The sequence below is a fragment of the Schistocerca nitens genome, chromosome 5 (assembly GCF_023898315.1).
Source record: "Schistocerca nitens isolate TAMUIC-IGC-003100 chromosome 5, iqSchNite1.1, whole genome shotgun sequence".
NCBI classification, from domain to species: Eukaryota; Metazoa; Arthropoda; class Insecta; order Orthoptera; family Acrididae; genus Schistocerca; species Schistocerca nitens.
The window spans coordinates 848,583,692-848,603,967 of NC_064618.1; the positions used below are offsets into that span (position 1 = coordinate 848,583,692).

The 20,276-nt window shown below is 37.4% G+C and overlaps 1 protein-coding gene across 1 annotated transcript in view; it reads right to left on the minus strand.

Moving 5' to 3' along the window:
* LOC126259316 (titin homolog) overlaps nucleotides 1-20,276 on the minus strand; it is a 951,541-nt gene that overhangs the window by 229,089 nt on the left and 702,176 nt on the right. The window contains exons 18-22 of the mRNA XM_049955994.1: nucleotides 19,536-19,664; nucleotides 14,919-15,041; nucleotides 14,221-14,577; nucleotides 10,746-10,922; nucleotides 9,990-10,173 (exon numbers count right to left, since the gene is read on the minus strand). Of these exons, the coding sequence (XP_049811951.1) occupies nucleotides 9,990-10,173; nucleotides 10,746-10,922; nucleotides 14,221-14,577; nucleotides 14,919-15,041; nucleotides 19,536-19,664 (970 nt within the window). The remainder of the gene's footprint in view (nucleotides 1-9,989; nucleotides 10,174-10,745; nucleotides 10,923-14,220; nucleotides 14,578-14,918; nucleotides 15,042-19,535; nucleotides 19,665-20,276) is intronic.

Sequence of the window (20,276 nt, forward strand, 5' to 3'; positions counted from 1 at the left end):
ATCATTTCAAAATACACAGGCACAGAGTTAAAAAAATCCTTGAAGTAATTGTGCGCTAGGAGAACCGAAGTTAAACCAGGGAAAAAACTTCATACAACACGTCATAAGACCTGTGAACAAAAAACTAAAATCGGTGATGGAAATGAAAGTGATGCCAGTGACCCAGAGGTGACATTTCATGAGTCAGTGCTAAAAAGTCAAAGTATCAAGGATGCAAATAAAACTTTAAATGCCTTGCAATGCTTTCCCTTGAAACTCCATTGCATTCAAAATCACAGGAAGGCCTCAAATGGCAAATGGAAGCTAGAAAAAGTGAAGCATGTTTTGGAAGAAAAAGTGTACCAGGCACTGGATTGCAACCTTGAAATTTCTGGCAGTGGAGAGAATAGAATGGATGATGAAAATGTTAAGAAAGTCAAAGATTTTGATGCCATAATACTGTTAATGACAGAAAAAGTGGCTGGTGTAAGGAGGTTTGAAAGAATAAAAGTTTTAACACTAGCTCCTCCCTCTTAGTGAAAAAATTGAAAAAAAGGGCAGAATTAGGAAAAAAAAGGCAGAATTCGAAGTTTGTGAGTATGCAGTTCAACAGGCAAGGAAACTGGGGGTATTTTATCAATTTCTAAGCCAAAAAGAGGTAAAATGATCACTGATGAAGTTTTCACCTAAATAATGAATATAGTCAAATGTTACCAGGAGTAAAAGACAAATTTAGCATTCAGAAGAACCTGTATATGTGAAAAAGACTTACCCTCCACAACCTAAGAGAACTATATTACTGTTTTAAATGGGAGGAACCAAACATTAACATTAGTTTCTCTAAATTTTGTTCACTATAAAATCGGTTCTTCTAAATTTTGTTTACTAAAACCAAAATGATGTATTTTAGCTGGTGCTGCAGACACTCATTCAGTGTGTGTCTGTGGTATCCATCAAAATTTAAAACAGCTTTTCGATATGGAACACAATGAAGAAACATATAAAGAACTTATAAAATTTCTTGTATGTGACTTGGAATACTGTGACTGCATTCTTAATCACTGTGATGATTGTCTCAGTGATGACAAATTGTTAGAAGTTTTGAAAGAAAAATTGGCTTACAAAGATGCTAATGATGATACTGAGTTCAGCCAGTGGATTAACAAACCATCAGACTGAAGTGGTAAAGAATGTGCAACTGTTGCTGAATACACTGATTTGTTGGAACAAAATTATAGGCACTTATACCACACTCATTCATGTCTGAAGTGTCAGGCCCCAAAAAATTTGAAAGAAAGTCTAACAACAGAAACAGCAATTCTGGTAATGGACTTTGCTGAAAACTACAGTTTTATAATTCAAAATGAAATCCAGAGTTACCACTGGACAAGAAGCAGCTGTAAAACCACCCTGTCTGTGTTTATGTGATAAATGAGGCAAATAAATTGATAATAGCAAACTACTGCTTTACAATTGATGATATTGATCATGACGTAGGATTCGTAAATGCTGTTCAGAATGAAATGGTTCAGTGATTGGCCAAACACTACCCATGAGTCAAGAAACTGGATTATTTCACTGATGGATGAGCTGCTTAATATAAAAACAGAAAAGGCTTTAAAAACTTGTGTGAACACAAAAATGATTTTTCCATTGACACTGAATACTCCTTTTTTGCTACTAGCCACGGTAAATCTATGTGTGATGGACTGGGAGAAACTGAAAAACATGTACTGAGAAAAAGCTAAGCTTCAGCTAGAGGATGATGTACAAGTAACAACTGCATTTGATGTTTTCAATTTCTGTGAGACAACTATTAACGAATGCTTTTTCCATTTCTTAGAGAAAATCAATGTAGTTTCCCATGGAAGAAACCCGAGAAGAGATTTTTGACGATCTGCACAATGCCTGGTACCAGGAATTTTCACAATAACAAAACACTTTCCTGTGGTTCATTAGAAATTAGAAAAGTAACTTGTTCTGAAAAGCCTTACTTGATTTTCTCTCATCAATAATGTGTGTGACAAAGAAGGAGGTGCTGATCTACTTTTTCTCCACCTATCTGGACCGTCAGTGTCTTCCTTTAGGCCTGAGAAGGAAGACTCTTGTTTTGTGGCTTTGAAAAACATTTTATGTTCTGTTTGTGTACCTGAATCAAGCACATTATCAAGAATATATAACTTTAATGAAAACAGTATGAAGTTAACAGAACCTCATTTCTTGCAGTAGATTCAAAAAAGAGATGCTATTAAATATTTCACTTTACGACTCCAAGAATCTTCACTGCTAAACATGTTTAAATTTGAACATTTGTCTGTCTAGAATACTTGTCATTTAAATATGCTTATTTGATACCCCCAAATAAAGTAAATATTAGTAATGAAAATATTTCAGTTTAAATTATAACTTTTAGCTCTGCACTTTTATTATTTTAACAAAACATAAGATATGTACTAAAGCTTAGGAGTCTACATAACATGCATTAAAAGACCTTGAGAACAATGTTCCAAATACTTTAATATATAACGTCTCTCAAAACCCATGATGTTTTTTTTTGTTTTTAATCACATCACATTTGAGTTTCAATTAAAAAAAAACTTGCCTGGTACAGGTCTGTTAGAAAGCGTTTTGAATATTTAAATTAATCATTGTTTGGTCCATGACAAATTTAGTTGATTTTCTATGTTACCAGAAGTCAAGTGAAGTTACTAAACATTTTTCCCATAAAGATACACTTTTCCTGGTATGTGGGAAAATATGATGATGCTTTGTTGAAAATTAGCAAAGTCATGTTTCCTCCTCCCCCTCTCCCCTAAAGTAATTGAATCCAAATGGGAAGCTTTTTCAAAACTTTACAATATTTTCCTTCAAGAACTAAATTAAGTTCAGATAAATATGGCACCACTTGTAAAAGAAGTTTTAAATATGGCTACTAATAGTGAAGTAAAAAGTATTTATCATTGTAGAATATGTAACAAGAAAGTTAGAAAAGGAACCCACTGTAACAGTTGCAAGTACTAGTTTCACAAAAATTGCAGCAAAGTCTTGTTACAGAGGACTTTTTGTGGACTTGTGAAGTGTGTATAACTGAAAGCTGTGAAAGCAAATTCTTAAACGTTAAAAACAAAGATGAAATAAGCAGTGTGATGCAAAAAGAAATTGATGTTCTAAAAATCAAGTGTGCAGTTCTTTGTGATAGATATTCAGACCTCAAAAATGGTATTCCTTCAAAAACAAGTTGTGACTATTGTCATAAAATGCAGTACTGTTACAAACTTTACAACCAGAAACACTATGTCAAATGGCGTTTGTCAAGAAAACAATCCTACTTCCATAGCAAATAAACAACACTTCTCAGACAGATGAAAACTTGGCAGTGAAAAATATCAAGGCTTCTCTAGATTCTGGACAGAGAAAAATAATTGTACTGGCAGATAGTCATGACTAAGGAACTGCAAGTAGACTGTTAAACAAAGTAAACACAAAAGCTACAGGATTTTTCAAATCCAATGCATGTCTAGATCAGTTACAAAATCTGGCTGATTCTTCAGATGTGCAATGTCTCCCCAATTGTGATGCTGTGATACTTGCTGGTGGACCTAATGGCATATACAAAAATGAAATTAACGATGTACATGTTTTGAAGTTATGTCTTAGCGAATTCCCACATACTAATGTGATATTCATTGGTGTGTCACGCCATTATGACCTTCCAAATTGGCCGTGACTGTGTGTGTGTGTGTGTGTGTGTGTGTGTATGTAGACCGAAGTAATACAGAAGCAATAAAATTAAGTTGGCCTTCAGAGTGTGGAAATGTTTTTTATGAATAAGTGTGAAGGCCTTATGAAACTAAAGAAACCTTCCATATCTTTTTTATCAAAACATCCAATCTATATGGAATAAATTCCTAAAATTTGAAATTTATTGCTTGTCTGACCTTCCGACTGTAAACATTATACCCTTCACTGAACACTGAAAAAAAAGCTGATGAGCCCTCCTTTTTTAATTTTCCAAGGTATGTCATGGGTGCTAGCTACTGCAGATCCAGTAAAAGGGTTGGTGGCTGCCTAATACATGAAAGATACGGCATTCAGTACAGTGAAATCAACAAAACATATCATCTGAATGTAGAAAAACACTTTGAACATTGTATGCTTGAACTGAAACAACAGGAAACAGTCATTGTTTGCAGCTATAGATTACCAGATGGAAATGTGGCTCTCTTTCTACAAACTCTATAATCTGCAATTAATTACTAAATTTCAAAAAGAAAATTTCAAAAAGAAAAAAAAAAATATTGCGTGCTCTAATTTTAATGCGAATTTAGCAGTGGCTTCACATGAAGCCAGTGATTTGTACTTATTGCTGTTTCTTAGTTCCCATCATGCATGATATATATTACTGTTACCGGTACTTCATGTTCTACGCATCCCCATAAAAATGTAAACTGTCTCCTATGTGTATTTAACTTTACGCCAGTTTTTAATTCAATCATACATATTAACTGTCCCCTATGTTTGTTTAGGTTTTTGGCAGTTTCTTATGCCCTCATACATGTAAGCTTAGGCAATGTCCTATGTCTTTGTACACTGTACACCACAAGGTGTCAGAGACAATACATAAATAAATAAATACATGAAAGAAATTTTACACTGGTTGTTACCATGGTAACAGTAACAAGAGAAAAACAATTCATGAAAATCTGATGCAGTGGACGTCAGGCCTGTATGAACTTACTAGGAGTGGCCAGGTTTTCATCGTAATAAAGTTTTTAGATTTCCAGTTTATTTGTGTGCCCATTCCCAGAAAAACCATTAATATTTTTATCTTCTTAGAAAGTCTACAATCTGGTGAATTATTTACGACCAAAACTAGATTCCCAGCAGGTTGGGCAAATGCCAAATAAGTGTTTTTAAATATTCTTGTAATTTTTCTAGAAATCTGAAAGTGACCTACATTAATATTTTTTATAGTTTTCTTTGTAACTATATAGTTAATTCAATACAAAAAAAGTTCTGGTTTGGGATAAAGAAAATCCAGAAATTCTTATGTTATAGTTAAAAGCTAATATACAAACTTTCATGAAAATCTGGGACAGAGGGTTACAAACACTAGAATTATTGGGTGATTTGACATGGAATGACCCTGCAGTTGTTGTCATAATGTAGACAAGGAGTGATTTATCTGATGTCCAGTAACGCATGATCACTGACTTTCAGGACACGCCAAGAAGCATTTCCAAAATGGTTAACTTTGTAAACTGTTTGTGTGCCACTGTGGTTAAAGTATACTCGGCATGGCAAAATGGCATTATCCAAAACCAGCATCAAGGCAATTGTGATGCTTCATGGGCTGTAGATGTCAGAAGTGAATGACATATGTAAAGTTATGTACGTGTGAACAGAAGTGCAACTGAAACTTCCTGGCAGATTAAAACTGTGTGCTCGGCTGAGACTCGAACTCGGGACTTTTGCCTTTCGCTGGCAAGAGCTCTACCATCTGAGCCCACGAAAGGCAAAGGTCCCGAGTTCGAGTCTCGGTTGGGCACACAGTTTTAATCTGCCAGGAAGTTTCATATCAGTGCACACTCGGCTGCAGAGTGAAAATCTCATTCTGGAAACATCCCCCAGGCTGTGGCTAAGCCATGTCTCCGCAGTATCCTTTCTTTCAGGAGTGCTAGTTCTACAAGGTTCGCAGGAGAGCTTCTGTAAAGTCTGGAAGGTAGGAGACGAGATACTGGCAGAAGGAAAGCTGTGAGGACCGGGCGTGAGTCGTGCTTCGGTAGCTCAGATGGTAGAGCACTTGCCCGCGAAAGGCAAAGGCCCCGAGTTCGAGTCTCGGTTGGGCACACAGTTTTAATCTGCTAGGAAGTTTCATATCAGCGCACACTCCGCTGCAGAGTGAAAATCTCATTCTAGAAGTGCAACTGTTGAGCAACTGACAATCCAGGTGAGGCAAGGGGCTATCAACAGAGTCTCTTCAACTATCATTCAGCAAGACTTGCTGCATATGAATCTTTGTAGCAGGCACCTGGTTCATGTACTCGTAATGACTGCTGTTCATTGGTGATGAAGGCTGGAATTTGCATGCCAACACAACTGGATAACCACTGAGTGCTGATAGGTGATCCTTGCACATGAATCAAATTTTATGCTTCATAATTGATATTTAACTACGCTAATTTGAGACCCCTGCATCTGAGGCAGTAGGTGTCAGAACTGGCTGAACTTACCTGAAATGATTCCTTTTTCATCACAGTAAAAAACTTTTTTATTTCCGATTTATTTGTGTGTCCGTTCAAAGAAAACCCATTAATATTTTTATGTTATTAGAAAGCTTACATCCTTAGGAATTTTTTAAGACCAAAACTAGCTTCCCAGCAAGTTGGAAAAATGAATTCAAGTGTTTATCAGTGTCCTTGTAATTTTTCCAGAAACTGGAATCAGTGTCCTTGTAATTTTTCCGGAAATTGGAAAGTGACATACATTAACATTTTTTCTTGTAATTTCCTTTGTCACGTTACATCTCAAATAAATGCATTCTTGTTAATTATATTAACTATATGCCTCTCGCATGGAGAGCTGCATCAAACCAGTCTCAGGACTGAGGACCACAACAACAGCAACATATGCCTCTCTTAACTTCTCGAAAAATTCCAAATCCAAAACTTGATACACACCTGGGTTAAGAGAATTTCAGTAGATACATACCACTGTGTATGGGCATTCTTGCAGAGGCAAATTATCAGAACATCGCTATATTGTAAATTTAGAGTAAAAAGAGTTTTAGTGCTAGACCAAAAAGAATTTCCAGAAGCACTTCTGTTATAGGTATAATCAAATATACAAAGTTTCATGAAAATCTGAGATGGTGAGTGACATGACCTGGGTGATTTGACGCGGAATTATCCTGCACTGTTTTCCGTGTCCCCTTCAACATGATTTTATACCCTCCACAACCAGTGCTGCCACCTGCTGTCTGTGAGTGGTTACTTCACACTGACATCAAACATAGGTGGCGCTCACATTAATGTGACTGGACCGTGTATTTTGGTGTGTGTGTGCCGCTAAAAATTTTATTGAGGGAAACATAGAAAAGTTATACGCTGGGAATGTAAAATATAGATTAACAGAGAAAGATTTGAAGAACTGGTGGTAATTCCGGAAATTGGTGTGTAACTATTAGCATTTAATTTTTCTTGCAATAACCAGCTTTGAAACTCTTCAGTTGAAGTTTTAATCTTTAGCACAGGCTTAGAACAGGGAGAAGTTAAGAATTGAGCATCCCATTGACATCAGGGTCATATAATAGTTTCATGTGAGTCATCAAGCACCAATGTGCTACCACAGGTTCCAGTATTGTCCACTACTATGTCATTTCACCTCAAACTATGTTACTGCCTAACTCACACATTCCTGTGTTACAGTTTTACTATTCCATATCCTTTTGTTTGTCTTCCTGTTTTCTAGTGTTTTTTCTTTTGTTCTGCACTGACTTTACTTTTATTCTTCTTTCCCGTGATTTTTGTTATGATCATCCACAACATTTGGTTTTGATTGCCTAGCATTTTGGTCCTCTCTGTCAATCATACTTCTCTTTTTTCCTTTTACCTGTTGTTTCACATTATGATGCATACATACAACAATAACAAAGTAAAATAACTACATAATGATAACAGCTACCTGCTTAATAAAATAGGTTAATCACATGAAACCGCATACCTCTATGCTTATTATCTATCGAATGTGTCAGTCCTAATACCAAAAAAATAATCAATTATTGACAATATAATGTAAATGGATAGATTAAAAAAATCTACTCAACAAGTGGCGGTAGGAGAAAACAAACACACACACACAAAAGTTTAACTTTTACAAGCTTTCGGTGCCAGTGGCTCCTTCTCACCCTGTCTGGTAAGTCTCCCTTGACCCGGGGTTCTGGGTGACTTTTCTGTACCCCCTTTCCCTAAACCTCTCCAATCCTTTTCCTTCACCCCTCTTCCTTCCCCTTCAACTCTTCCGCCAGAAGAAGGAGCCACTGGCTCCAAAAGCTCATAAAAGTTAAACCTTTGTGTGTGTGTGTGTGTGTGTGTGTGTGTGTGTGTGTGTGTTCTCGCACCGCCGCTCGGTGAGTAGATTTTTGTTTAGGTACCCATTTACATCATATTCTTAATACCAAGTAACTTACTGACTATTTTTGTCACACTTATCATTTGTCTTCATTATGCCTTTCTTTGTTCATATCACTTCTCACAAATCTAGCTTCCCACACGTAATTATCTCACAGATTAGCTTACTGTAACCCTTATCACGCACAACTTTGTCAAAAAGTTACAGATTCTAAAGGCATTTTCTGAAGCCAAACTGTGCATGCAATTACCACATGCTTTTTAAATATGAATATACCACACTAAATCCACTGATGTGCAAAACCTAAGGACGCAAGTAACTTTCACATGATGTGTCGCTACCAAGTAATGCAGCTTAATGAAATGGGCCATATATAGAAATAACAGCTACAGAATAGTAAAGAAGGTAACTGAAAGAAATTTGCAATCAGACAAACAAAAATGATGCTTTTATTCAAAGACGATAATTAAACTGTAGTCGCCACGATCTGTGATGACTTCCTGGACATTACAAAAGGGAGGACACAGTTCTTAATAGGGTGTGAGATCACCACAAATGGCAATCCATCCTCTGCAACATACTCCCATCTTGGCTACAAGGTTAGTAGGGACTTCTTGTGATAGGGCATCCCATTCCTCCACCAGTGTGGTTGACGACTGCTGTATGGCCATTGATGCACTTACACGTTTCCCCTACAATACAACAAGTGCTTGATGGGATTTAAGTCACAGGAATGGGCACGCTAATCCTTTCATAGAATATTCTCTCACTCCAATTAACTCCCCCACCTGTGCAGTTAGATGAGGTCTTATACTGTCATCCATAACAAGGAAGTCAGAGCCAAATGCAATCCTGACAGATGCACAAGGGGGAGATATACAGTGTCTCAATAATGTTGACCAGTGTGTGTGTACTGTGTTCAAAGATTTGGAGGCAAATGTGCCCATGTGCCTCCCCACACCAACAACAAAAGGATCATATTGAACACTGTTCCTGGGTGTTTTATGTTCCCTCATATGGCAAGAAGTGGGAACATGCAATGCACCCAGGAACAGTGTTGAACATGATACTTTTGGTGGTCTAGATGTTTTGGTGTTGGGAGGCATAATGTAGCATGGGTGTACTACACTCAAAATCTTTGAACACAGAACACTCACCAGTCAATGTTATTGTGAAACTACTTCTTGCCCATGTACATCTTTTCATGTGTGCATCGAGCACTAAGTTAATTTTTACAGATGATAATGTGTGAGCCCATCAAACTGAGTAGGTGGAGGAGCTCTTGAAATGAGAGGATATTTGGTGAATGGACTGACCTGCCTTTCCCTGACTTAAATCCCATCGAGCACATGTGGGGTGTTGGGAAGATGTTTATGAGCACATCCACACCCATCAATAACCATTCAACAACTGTCAATCACACTGGTGGAGAAATGGGATGCCCTTTCACAAGAAGTCCTTACTAATCTTGTAGCCAGCATGGGAGAACATTGCAGAGCATGTATTGCCATTCATGGGTATCTCACACCCAATTGAGAACTATATCCTGCCTTTTGTAATGTCCAGGAAATCGTCACAAATCATGGTGACTACAGTTTAATTATTGTCTTTTGTTTGTTTGGTTGCTAATTTCTTTCAGTTACATTCTGTACTATACTGCTCTGATCTGATGATGGCAGTAACCTAAATGTCATTATACATAATGAAATACGTTAAACAATCTAGACAGCTTTAGTCACAAAAATTATCATTAAAATAATGATCATTATTTGCAGTATAATTTTAGTGAATCACTCACTTAAATCTGTATGATTTTGGGAGTATTTACTGTATAGATAAAGCATAAAAATTAGTACTAATGGATTGTATAAGCTTAGTACCTTTTAAGACAAGATTTTCAGCTGTCTTCACCCTTAGTTCAATTTCAGTTTGTGCTTTTTTTAGTTCAGGCAGCACTGTTTGCAGTTTGTCTTCTAATTCTCGTACTATCACTTTTGATGATGAGCTTTCACTTGTCATGACAGGGTATAAGTGGCCATCTAGTTTGGATGCCCAATCATAAGTCTGTAAAAATAACAATAAAAAAATTAAATATGATTATATGTAGTCAAATAATATACTACAGATGAAAGTTTTAAAGTAGAAAAATCTAACAATTGTGCATAACTTAGTTTTCTTTAAAACTGCAATCAGTTCATTGTGCAGAACATAACAGTGAGTGTACTTTTCATACCAACATACACTGTTACCCAGGCGCACACATCACCAGATTATTTGATGTAAACTTTTATTAATAAGAAACTTCCTGCACAAAATTGTTTAACTTCTGGAATTATATGCTTAGTAGTGTATGGTCATTAACAGCAGAGTTAATAAATAAATGCTTCATGCATATTTGTAATTGTAATATCACATTAACATTTAACAACAACTTTCTAGTTGGCTAAATAAATTAAGAGAGGAATAATGCACATCAAAACTTTTATGAAGGACACCAGAATTTTGTGTGCCACCATATTAGTGAAATCAGAAGAAAATAAACATTAAAAACTGAATCTGCTCTGCTACTAATAAAATGGTTGTACTCAGGATAATAAAAGTTCTAGCACTGCCAATTCTCAGTATCAGTAACTTACCTTTGAGCAGTCAACAACACTCCTCTCCCACAGAATCTGTGTCTCACGTTCCACTGTCACACTGCTCTGCCACATCTGCCAGCTCTGCGTCAGTGTCAGCTGACGGCCACCAAAGTGCTCCAGCAATGTGTCCACACATAGTGCTGCACGTTTTGTGTCTAGATACGGGTCTCCAATCTGTAACCGAAGAAGATACTCAAACTGAGCCAATCCACCACTGCAAAAACTCATTCTTCTCCTTTGGTACACATATAGGTAAAGTATGGATATCAGTACGATTTAGGAAAATGCTATTTTGGATCCCAGTATATAACTCTGCATTACATATAGTATTCCTTTTGGTCCAAAAACCATGTACTTTAATTCTGCATATTAATTTCTTATAATTTCTCCTCTTTCATACTCTGTACAATTGTTATAATTTGATATACTATAAAAACTGTGGAAAAATTTCAAATAATGAAACAAGGCAATGAACAGCATACAAACCATTACCTCCGAAAACTATTAATACTGTTACAAATTAATATTCTTGTTGGATACAACAAATACACTTTACAATTCTACAGTTTAGTTACATGTCCTCGATAACATATGATAAACATTGTGGAATGGAATGTTTCCTTTGTATCATACAACAATGGAAAGTCTAAGATGGAATAACAATGACACTGAAAGGACAGATTTTTATACACCGCCTTGGAGCCCCAGCACCCAGACGCAGTGGCCATGTGTGTGTGCGAGTTGTGCTTGTATTAATGTGAGCATGTTTTCTCTTTCAGAAAGAGGAGTTTCTTCAAGAGCTTAATATTTTAACAGTCCTTTTCATTGTGCCTGTCTGTGGCTCCATGCCACCTCTATGTAGTGAGTAGCAATCCATCCTTCTCATACCATTTGTAATTACATTCAAAAACTTCTTGTGGTATAATAACACATTCATAGTTTGTAACTAAGTTGAACTACTAATTTATTATACCATGCACTTGTATGCAGTTGGCACAACTAAATGAATAGATCACTGGTCACAATTGGCAGAGAGTTGGAAACAACGAATGTGTATGAACATGGGTTATTACAGTAGAGGAATTTTATTATTAACTTTCAACAAGATTCATGCACAATGAAATGTTGTGTTACAAGAGCAAAAATGTTTCCTTAACAAATGTGTTGTGCTAACTGGGATTTATGCACCTATGCAGTCTGTCCAATATGTCATTATCACTGTTGATGACACAACATAGAACAAACAAGAACACACAAGAACAAAGAAGTGTTGTTAGTTTTTTTATTGTCAAAAGGAATGGAACCATCTTAAATCTACAGAGGAAAGAAGTTTTGTCATAGATACACTAGTTTAAGTAAAGGTCGAGTGTATGAGAGGGCAGAAAAGTTAAAAATGGATGACACGGTGTCAGTAACAAACTGGTGAATGGAAGACCAGTAGACATGTGAAGTAATACAGTGAACTATGACACAGAGACAAGAATTCATGCTAATGGGCATGTCATCATAAATGAAATTGCAATGGAATTTAATAATTTACCCAAATCCATACACTAAATCATTCACGATAAGCTTGCCTTCACGAGTGTAACTGATGCATTTTAAGGAGACTGTGCTACATTCACTAGATGCACACTATGCAATGTTTCATGAGCACTTGGAGACAATATGCATGCAACGAAAATTCTTTCTTGGTTAAAATGGAACATGTCCTAGGTGCATTACCACAAAGAAGCAAGCAAAGGATAAGCAGTAGAGTGGAAGCACTCATTTAAGTCACAATCAAACATTTGTAAGGTAATACTGCTGATATCTTGGGATGTCAGGAGTATTTTGACATAATTTCAAGAAAAGGCCATACTGTCACTAATAATTACAGCGAGTAGCTAACGTTGTTGAGGCCTTTCAATGTGACCAACATGTTAGGAAGCTTTCTCACAAGAAGTACTGCAGCTTCATCACAATGTATACCGTCTGATGTGCACACAATGAATAAAACATCTAATCTGAAATTTGGTCTCTTTAAAAATTCACCATACTGCCCAGATTGTCTGAATAATGGAAAATGCAACTAGGGCCCAGAAGTTTGCTGCTGAGAAGCTGCAGAAGATTTGTAAGTTCGTATGGTGTAGAGAACATACCGAAGTTTACTAACATGGCCATTTTCTGTGATATACAGGGTGCTTCAGCAAGTGCATACAAAATTTCAGGAGACAGAGTACATATAGATGATGGAAAATCATATAGCAATGCATGGTTGGAAACGTTTTCCTGGCACAGCAGTGATGAAACAACGTATAAAAAATGAAGATTGGGTTGGGTTGTTTGGGGGAGGACACCAGACAGCAAGGTCATCGGTCTCAATGGATTAGGGAAGGACAGGAAGGAAGTAGGCCGTGCCCTTTCAAAGGAACTATCCCCAGCATTTGCCTGGAGCAATTTAGGGAAATCACAGAAAACCTAAACCAGGATGGCCGGACACGGGATTGAACTGTCATCCTCCCAAATGCGAGTCCTGTGTGCTAGCCTCTGCGCCACCTCACTCGGTAAAAATGAAGGATACAAACAGTGTTAGAAAATGTTTATTATGCTCAGTACGGCAGAAACCAATAAATAAGAACGAAAACAGACAACGACTGTCATCAAAGAAAGACATTGGTGCAGGCCTCACATCTCTGGAAAATACCTGGCATGTCCCAGAATTCCCCAGCAGCTGCCACAATACGTGTAACAAGTTCCTCAGCACTGTTAATGGGGGCTTAGTACAAAAGTGTCTTGTAGTCAGAGGAACTGAACTGGTCAAGGCAAGTGAGGTCTGCTGATCTCGCTGGCCACTGTGCCGCAGATGTAAGGTCTGCGTCATGGTCCGGGACTGTAATTTCGAACACCTCCTCTGATGACAATTGTTGTCTGCTTTTCTTATTATTTCTTGGTTTCTGCTGTACCAAGCATAATATACATGTTTCCTCATTCTGTTCACGTCCTTCCTTCCTTGTGTTTTTTGTCATCGCTACCATACCAGGAAAGCATTTCCGAACATGCACTGCTATGTTAATTTCCACTGTCTAGTTGTACTCTACCTCTCCTGAAAATTTGTAACCGCTCTGCTGAAACACCCTGTATTTGTGAAATATTATAACACTAAAATTAAAGGTATAACATCATTCTTTATCAGGGCTTGTTTTTGTGGGCCATTGTGGGCATTAGCAAACAATATGTGTCACACTGAAAATTAGAGAACACATTTCTTAGAAAATTGGCCAGTTATCTTACTCTATACTTCCTGATTTAAATTACTGGCTATTATTGTCAAAATACTTCAATCTTCTGTGATAAGTGGATGAGGAGTGTATCTATTGGACCCTGCCTTAGGTAAGCAGGTGTAATATGCTGATTTAACATGATGCTAGTAAATTCAATTATTACCAATCAGTGTTTAAACTAAATACTTGGAACACAAAACTTTACTCACCTTTGAACATTCATCCTTCACACTATTGCCTATACTTTGGAGTTGTGTATATAACTGCTGAATGTAGAGCCATTTTTGTTCTACATTTCTGATTGTTTCATCTGATATTTTTTCTGAACTTTTCTTGAGTTCATCATCAAGAGCATCAAATTCATTGGCAAGATCAACAGCAACTGTATGGAACTTGACATATATCTGTGCTAGATATATACGTGCTTCAACAACATTCTTCAGATTCAGCCACAGATTATGTAATGCTTCCACTTTTTCATCAATCTTGGCACGTTCTTCATCTGTTGCAACCTCCAGAATAGGTGGGAGTGTAAGCAGCAGATTGTTGATTTCATTACCTTTCTCCTGTTCCAAAGAACATATAGAGATATGTTAATTTCCCAAATATGAATTCATGTCTTTTGTACCTTAACATTTTTAAATATCATGTCCAGATATCTGTGTCTTAGATGCACAGTCACTTGAATTCAGCATGATACACTGACTAGAAATTATTATGTTTTGCTTATATATCATAAATCTAGATGCTGCAAATGTCCTGCTGTGTCAAAATCTTTAGCTAAACATGTCAGCTAAAATGAAACAATATGTTATAAATATTTTTATTTTCACTGAAAACTAAAAATTATGGCAGCTGATTACATTTATTTTCACAGCTTAGTTACTTAAAAGATAAAACTGCTGACCTGTACATCCCCCAATAGCTGCTGGTGCAACTGGAGGAAGTCTTGCGCCATTGCCAGAACGCTGCCCATGTCCTGGTGACCTTGCAGAAATGCTTCAGCAATTTGCACAATCCAGGAGAAAATCTGTGAATGTAAGCAAATTTCTTTAAAAATTATGTATATAAAAATTTCATTTCAGTTAAAAGAGAAGCAAATCTCACTGATGAAAACTCACATGAGGCCAAGAAGACCATTAGTACAGCACCACTTTGAAACTATGATAAACAATTCACATTTATGATCATCTAGCAAGATAAGATCACTCTTTGTTTTGGACATGGTTTTTCCCTGCTACTGTACATGCTATTCATTACTCAATTAAATTAAATCTTTTATCCATCATATTTTCTGACAATTTTTAATTTTATCTTTCCCATTTTTATAGGATTTTTTAGAATGTGTAGCAAAAGTTGCTGCTGATCAAACTATTCTGTATGTCATAATCAAACAACAGGTAATATTAATAGATGGTATATGTTTCATCACTTCCACTGCATTTGTGGTAAGAATATGTTATAGCTGCAGAAATGAGTGGAATGAATTCAAAGAATATTAAGAACCCAGACAGAATATTCAGTCAATTTCATTTTGCCATTTTTCTCTGTTTATCATTATTTTTTCTATGCATATAATTTTTGGTGCAATTTGTCATCTTATTATACTTGGTTAATCATTTTATCACCCTCTCTAATTCTACCATTGTCCTTAGATTTGTATACAATACTCCCAATTTTATACACTTTTTCAATCATTTTTATAAACAAAAGCTCTATAAATGTTTAGCATATACCCAACGATTTTCGTGTCATGCGTAGAGGAACTGCAGAAGACACTGCGGAGGATGCAGAGGAAGTGACTGATGATTTTAATTACGTCGCAGATGTTACAGGTAATGAAGTGAAAAAGACACATTTATTTACAAAGGATGCAGATTTGTCACCATCTGTGGTGATACCATTTGCTCAGAAGCAGGAAGGAGGTAGGAGAAGAAACAGGAAAACTGCTTGTGAAACTACTGGTGGGGTTGACAAAGCGAAAATCTTTCAGGAGGGTGTGCCTGAGGATCAGGAGGTTCGCAAAAGTAATGACACTTGAGTGTACTACATACTGAAGGTAAGAAGGGGCATCATGCCAAAACTGTTGTTTGGTGATGTGAGTTGGAACTCGGGGGAACATTAGTCCAGCTGATCAAAACCATCACAGGTGAGGAACTGTTGCACGATCCATCTGCCATGATGGAAAAACCAATTGAACTGCATGCAAAATCACTAAGGCTCAATTCATGTGATGTATTACTGCAAGCCGCAAGGAAACATAACACTGCAAGGATTCATTCTATGATTAGCATTACAGCAAATGGAATCAGTGGAACTAGCTGGCAACCTATTGTGTGTGTGGTAGTAACATATGTGGTTTATGTGTGAGCATAATTTTAGGGGATGTTTCCTGGGAAAACATAAGGAAAACTTCTGTTGCATGGACAAAGTTCCAAAGTAGCGAGCAAAGAAGCCACTGAACGTATAGAAAGAAATTCCGAACATAAGAGATAAATTGAATACAACCATTTGCTGTGAAAAGATGAAACATTAATGTAATTTGTTAAGAGAAAAAGAGTTTTCCATTATTATTTTTAATTTGTTGATGGTGGGTCAATTAATTAATGTTTTTGGATGAAAAACAAGGGAACTTGAGTGAACTTACAGTTACACGAGTTTGAACAGGTTACACGTACCCAACAAGGAACAGTTAAGTGAAATTTGATGTAAGTGCTGTTTTGATGGGTGTAACGAATTTATTGAGTGAATCTATTTATTGTTAAGTACTGATTAAGGGATGAAGTGAGAGTAAAGAATCTGGTAATAATACTTGCTAGTTTGTAATTGGTCATTTAATGGAGTTAATGGTCATTTGTGAAAATGAGAGAAGCCTGTGAGCTAATCATGGGAGTACTGGTTGGTTGGTTGGTTGGTTGGTCGGAGAAGGGACCAAACTACTCGGTCATCAGTCCCTCCGACCTGAGATTAACTAAAACCAATAAAATCCCACATTAAAACAGGGAACTACAACATCCATAAAATAATAAACTACTGACAGGGAAGGAAGGGAAAGGACAAAAGTTGAGGTGAGGGAAAGAAAGTGACTAATGACAGGGGCATGAAGGAAGAAGCACAGGAGACGAGAGTTCTATTTAGATTAAGTACACAGCCAACAAACATTGTGCTTTAAGGTGATTGTTGTAAAAGAAAATCTGAAATGTACTGTACACAGTTATCAATTTATAGGATGTATGTCTAGTCTTCACAGAATGACCTTGAGATGAGATTTGGAGGCTGAATGTGTGGGAGACAGGAAGTGTGTAGCATCACCACTATTTTTTTGGTGTGACTGAATAAAATAAAGACACTTCCACGGCTAATGCAAAGAGGCCACAGAAGTGGGTCAGACTGGAGCCGTCCAGACACAGATACTTCAGGGGCTATCTGCTGCCATCACGACATTTGGCATCAGGCCAGCTGAGGTGCCAACGGCATAATAACAATGACAAAGCAAAAAGACAGAGACCCTGCAGCATGGTGACCAATTACTTGAAGCCTGACGCACAAGCTCTTTGAGGGCACATGATGGAAATTGGTGCCTTGGCAAATCAAATACGCACCAAGCCTATGTAAATACCGTCCATATTTAGGGAGATGCAGACGCATGCAGTCTGGCAGCCACAAGCTTTGAGGAGAGATCCATGCCAGTCTACGAGTCAATATGAATCTACAAGCTGCCCCACAAGACTTGGCCTCCACTAACAGCAGGCCTCCTGCTAGCTATGAGTGCAACATTACAGACTTGGCACCTTCCAGCCAGTGGACCATCCCTGCACCTAATTCCATATGCTGCCAGCCAACTACCATGTTCGAGATCAGGGCTGGGCAGCTACCGTATTTACTCGAATCTAAACCGCACTTTTTTTCCCGTTTTTGTAATCCAAAAAACCGCCTGCGGCTTAGAATCGAGTGCAAAGTAAGCGGAAGTTCTGAAAAATGTTGGTAGGTGCCGCCGCAACTAACTTCTGCCATCGAATATATGTAGCGCTATACAGGCATGCTTTCCAGCCACAAAGGTAAATACTGGCGCCAAAACCTCTGCATCAGTAAATAAATTAAAAGGTAGAAGAATGTAAACATTTGGCATGTATTCTTTCATGTTTCCTGCTATCTCATTTAAATCCTGTCTGCCTAATAAACTACGAAACTAGGGTGAGACAACAGTAAACACGGAAGAATATACATATCATGTCATGTTTATATTTGTATTATTCTTATGCTGAATAATGATACAGTCAGAAATGAAGCATGGCAACTGACTAAATTTTTAAATCTAAGATAAATCTAATTTTGTGCAGAATGCAATGTACTAAAGAGGCATCTTCAAATATTTTCAAACGGAGAAAAATTTTCGCTAAACTCTCGTCCAGAACATCTTCTATCAAACAAAGTCTATTACTTGGTTCTTGTTGATCATTATCAAAGAAAGCAGGAGTGTAAGTAACAACAAATAGCAGTCTCTTGCCATTCTTTTGTTTATGAGACAATTCCTCTCTTTTTTTTTTTATTGTAAGCTGCCGTAGCGCACACATAAGCTCACCATGCCGCGAACGGCGAAAGGTCGTAAACACTCATTATCAAAATACGACAAACAATGCATGAAACAGTACAATAATGCATTTTCAGCATAGAGTGATGTAAATACCTATAAGAAAGAGAACGGCACTTATCAGAATAAAGCAAAATAAGCAATCGATTCAAACCAGACGAAGCACGTGAAAAAGGAAGGGTACCCATATAAATACGGACGGAGCGCCTGACGCATAGCAATGGCTACCTGGTAAAGCTTAACTGCTAAGCTTACAACTCGAACCAAACTACTGTAGCTGTATCTTCATCCATTCGACCTCAATTGTGTCTCGTGTTTCAATGGACCAACTTTGTTTCGATTTGCAGGTGCGGTCTAAAACCTTTCTCTCCCTTTGAATTTCGAGTCTCAAATTTCAGGTGCAGCTCAGATTCAGGAAATTTTTTTTCCCTTGATTTCGAGTCTCATTTTTCAGATGCGGCTTAGATTCGAGTAAATACGGTACTCAGCCACACTGGCCTCTGTGGGCACACTGTCGCTGTCCGCCTCTGCCTGAAAGGGCCGGCACTCTGGCACTACTGCTGAGAGTTGTCTTCCTCTACAGAGTCCACAGTCTGCGACTTCCGGTGCAGCCTGCCCTGACCTGTGAAGCTGCATCCAGTCGGCACACGTGCAGCCACGTGCACATTGTGTCAATGTTCCTGTCGAGTCACTGGACTGTGTAGAAATACAATAGTGGAAGTAAAAGTTTGCCTACCGTAGTCCTCCTCATAATAGGCTAGTTCCTGGGATATGAGTGACCTGCAGTTCCTTTCCAACCTTTCCCAACTATACCTCTTGCTTCCCTGAAGAAGCAAATGCAAGTTCCAATTTTTTTCCCCAAATGACTGACCATTTTAAACTGAAGTTAAAAGCTTAGAAGCAAGTAATAACAAATACTGAAGTGGTCCTGACCTCCTCTTCTTTTTCTTTGTAAGTTTGCATAGCTAGAGACACTCTAAGATGTTCTTCTTTGTGAGCTATGCACAATCCATTAAGAGAAATTTTTCGATTTTCCAGTTCTTCCACTGCTCTTTTAATTCCCTGGAACAAAGAGAAAAGAACATTACTAGTATTATACATTGTATTATAAAATTATCTCCCTCATAACCACAAGCAAAAATAGGTATAAAAGAGGATTAACAAGTTTAATAAATTTGAAGGAAATAATGGAAAATTTTGTTATTAGCCTGATTGTTTGTAAGTGTGATTCCTGTAACGGTTTTGTTCAATCTTCAGTCCAAGCAATGGTTTGGTGAATGTGAAAGTACACTAAGGGAACTGATTTGTTGATGAAGAGAGTGATAGCAACTGTTTTTGGGGACACATGGGATCTCATCATGTTTGACTATCTGTGAAAGGTGAAATCAATGACTGACTGGTATTACACAATGTTACTAGGCTATTTTGGTGGCAAGCTGAAGTACAAGTGACTAAGACTAGTTAGTAACACAGTTCTATCACACAAGGAGAATTCAACTCCTCACACATCAACTTCTGAGAGGGTTGTGATGGCTTGGCTTTCAAATAGTTCATCCATCCTATTCCGTGAAGTTGATACTATCAGACTTACTCGTGCTTCCTGACGTCAAAAAATGGCTCAAAAGGAAAACAGTTTTGTTGAGTTATGCAACAGAATAGTATTGAGTAAAGGTA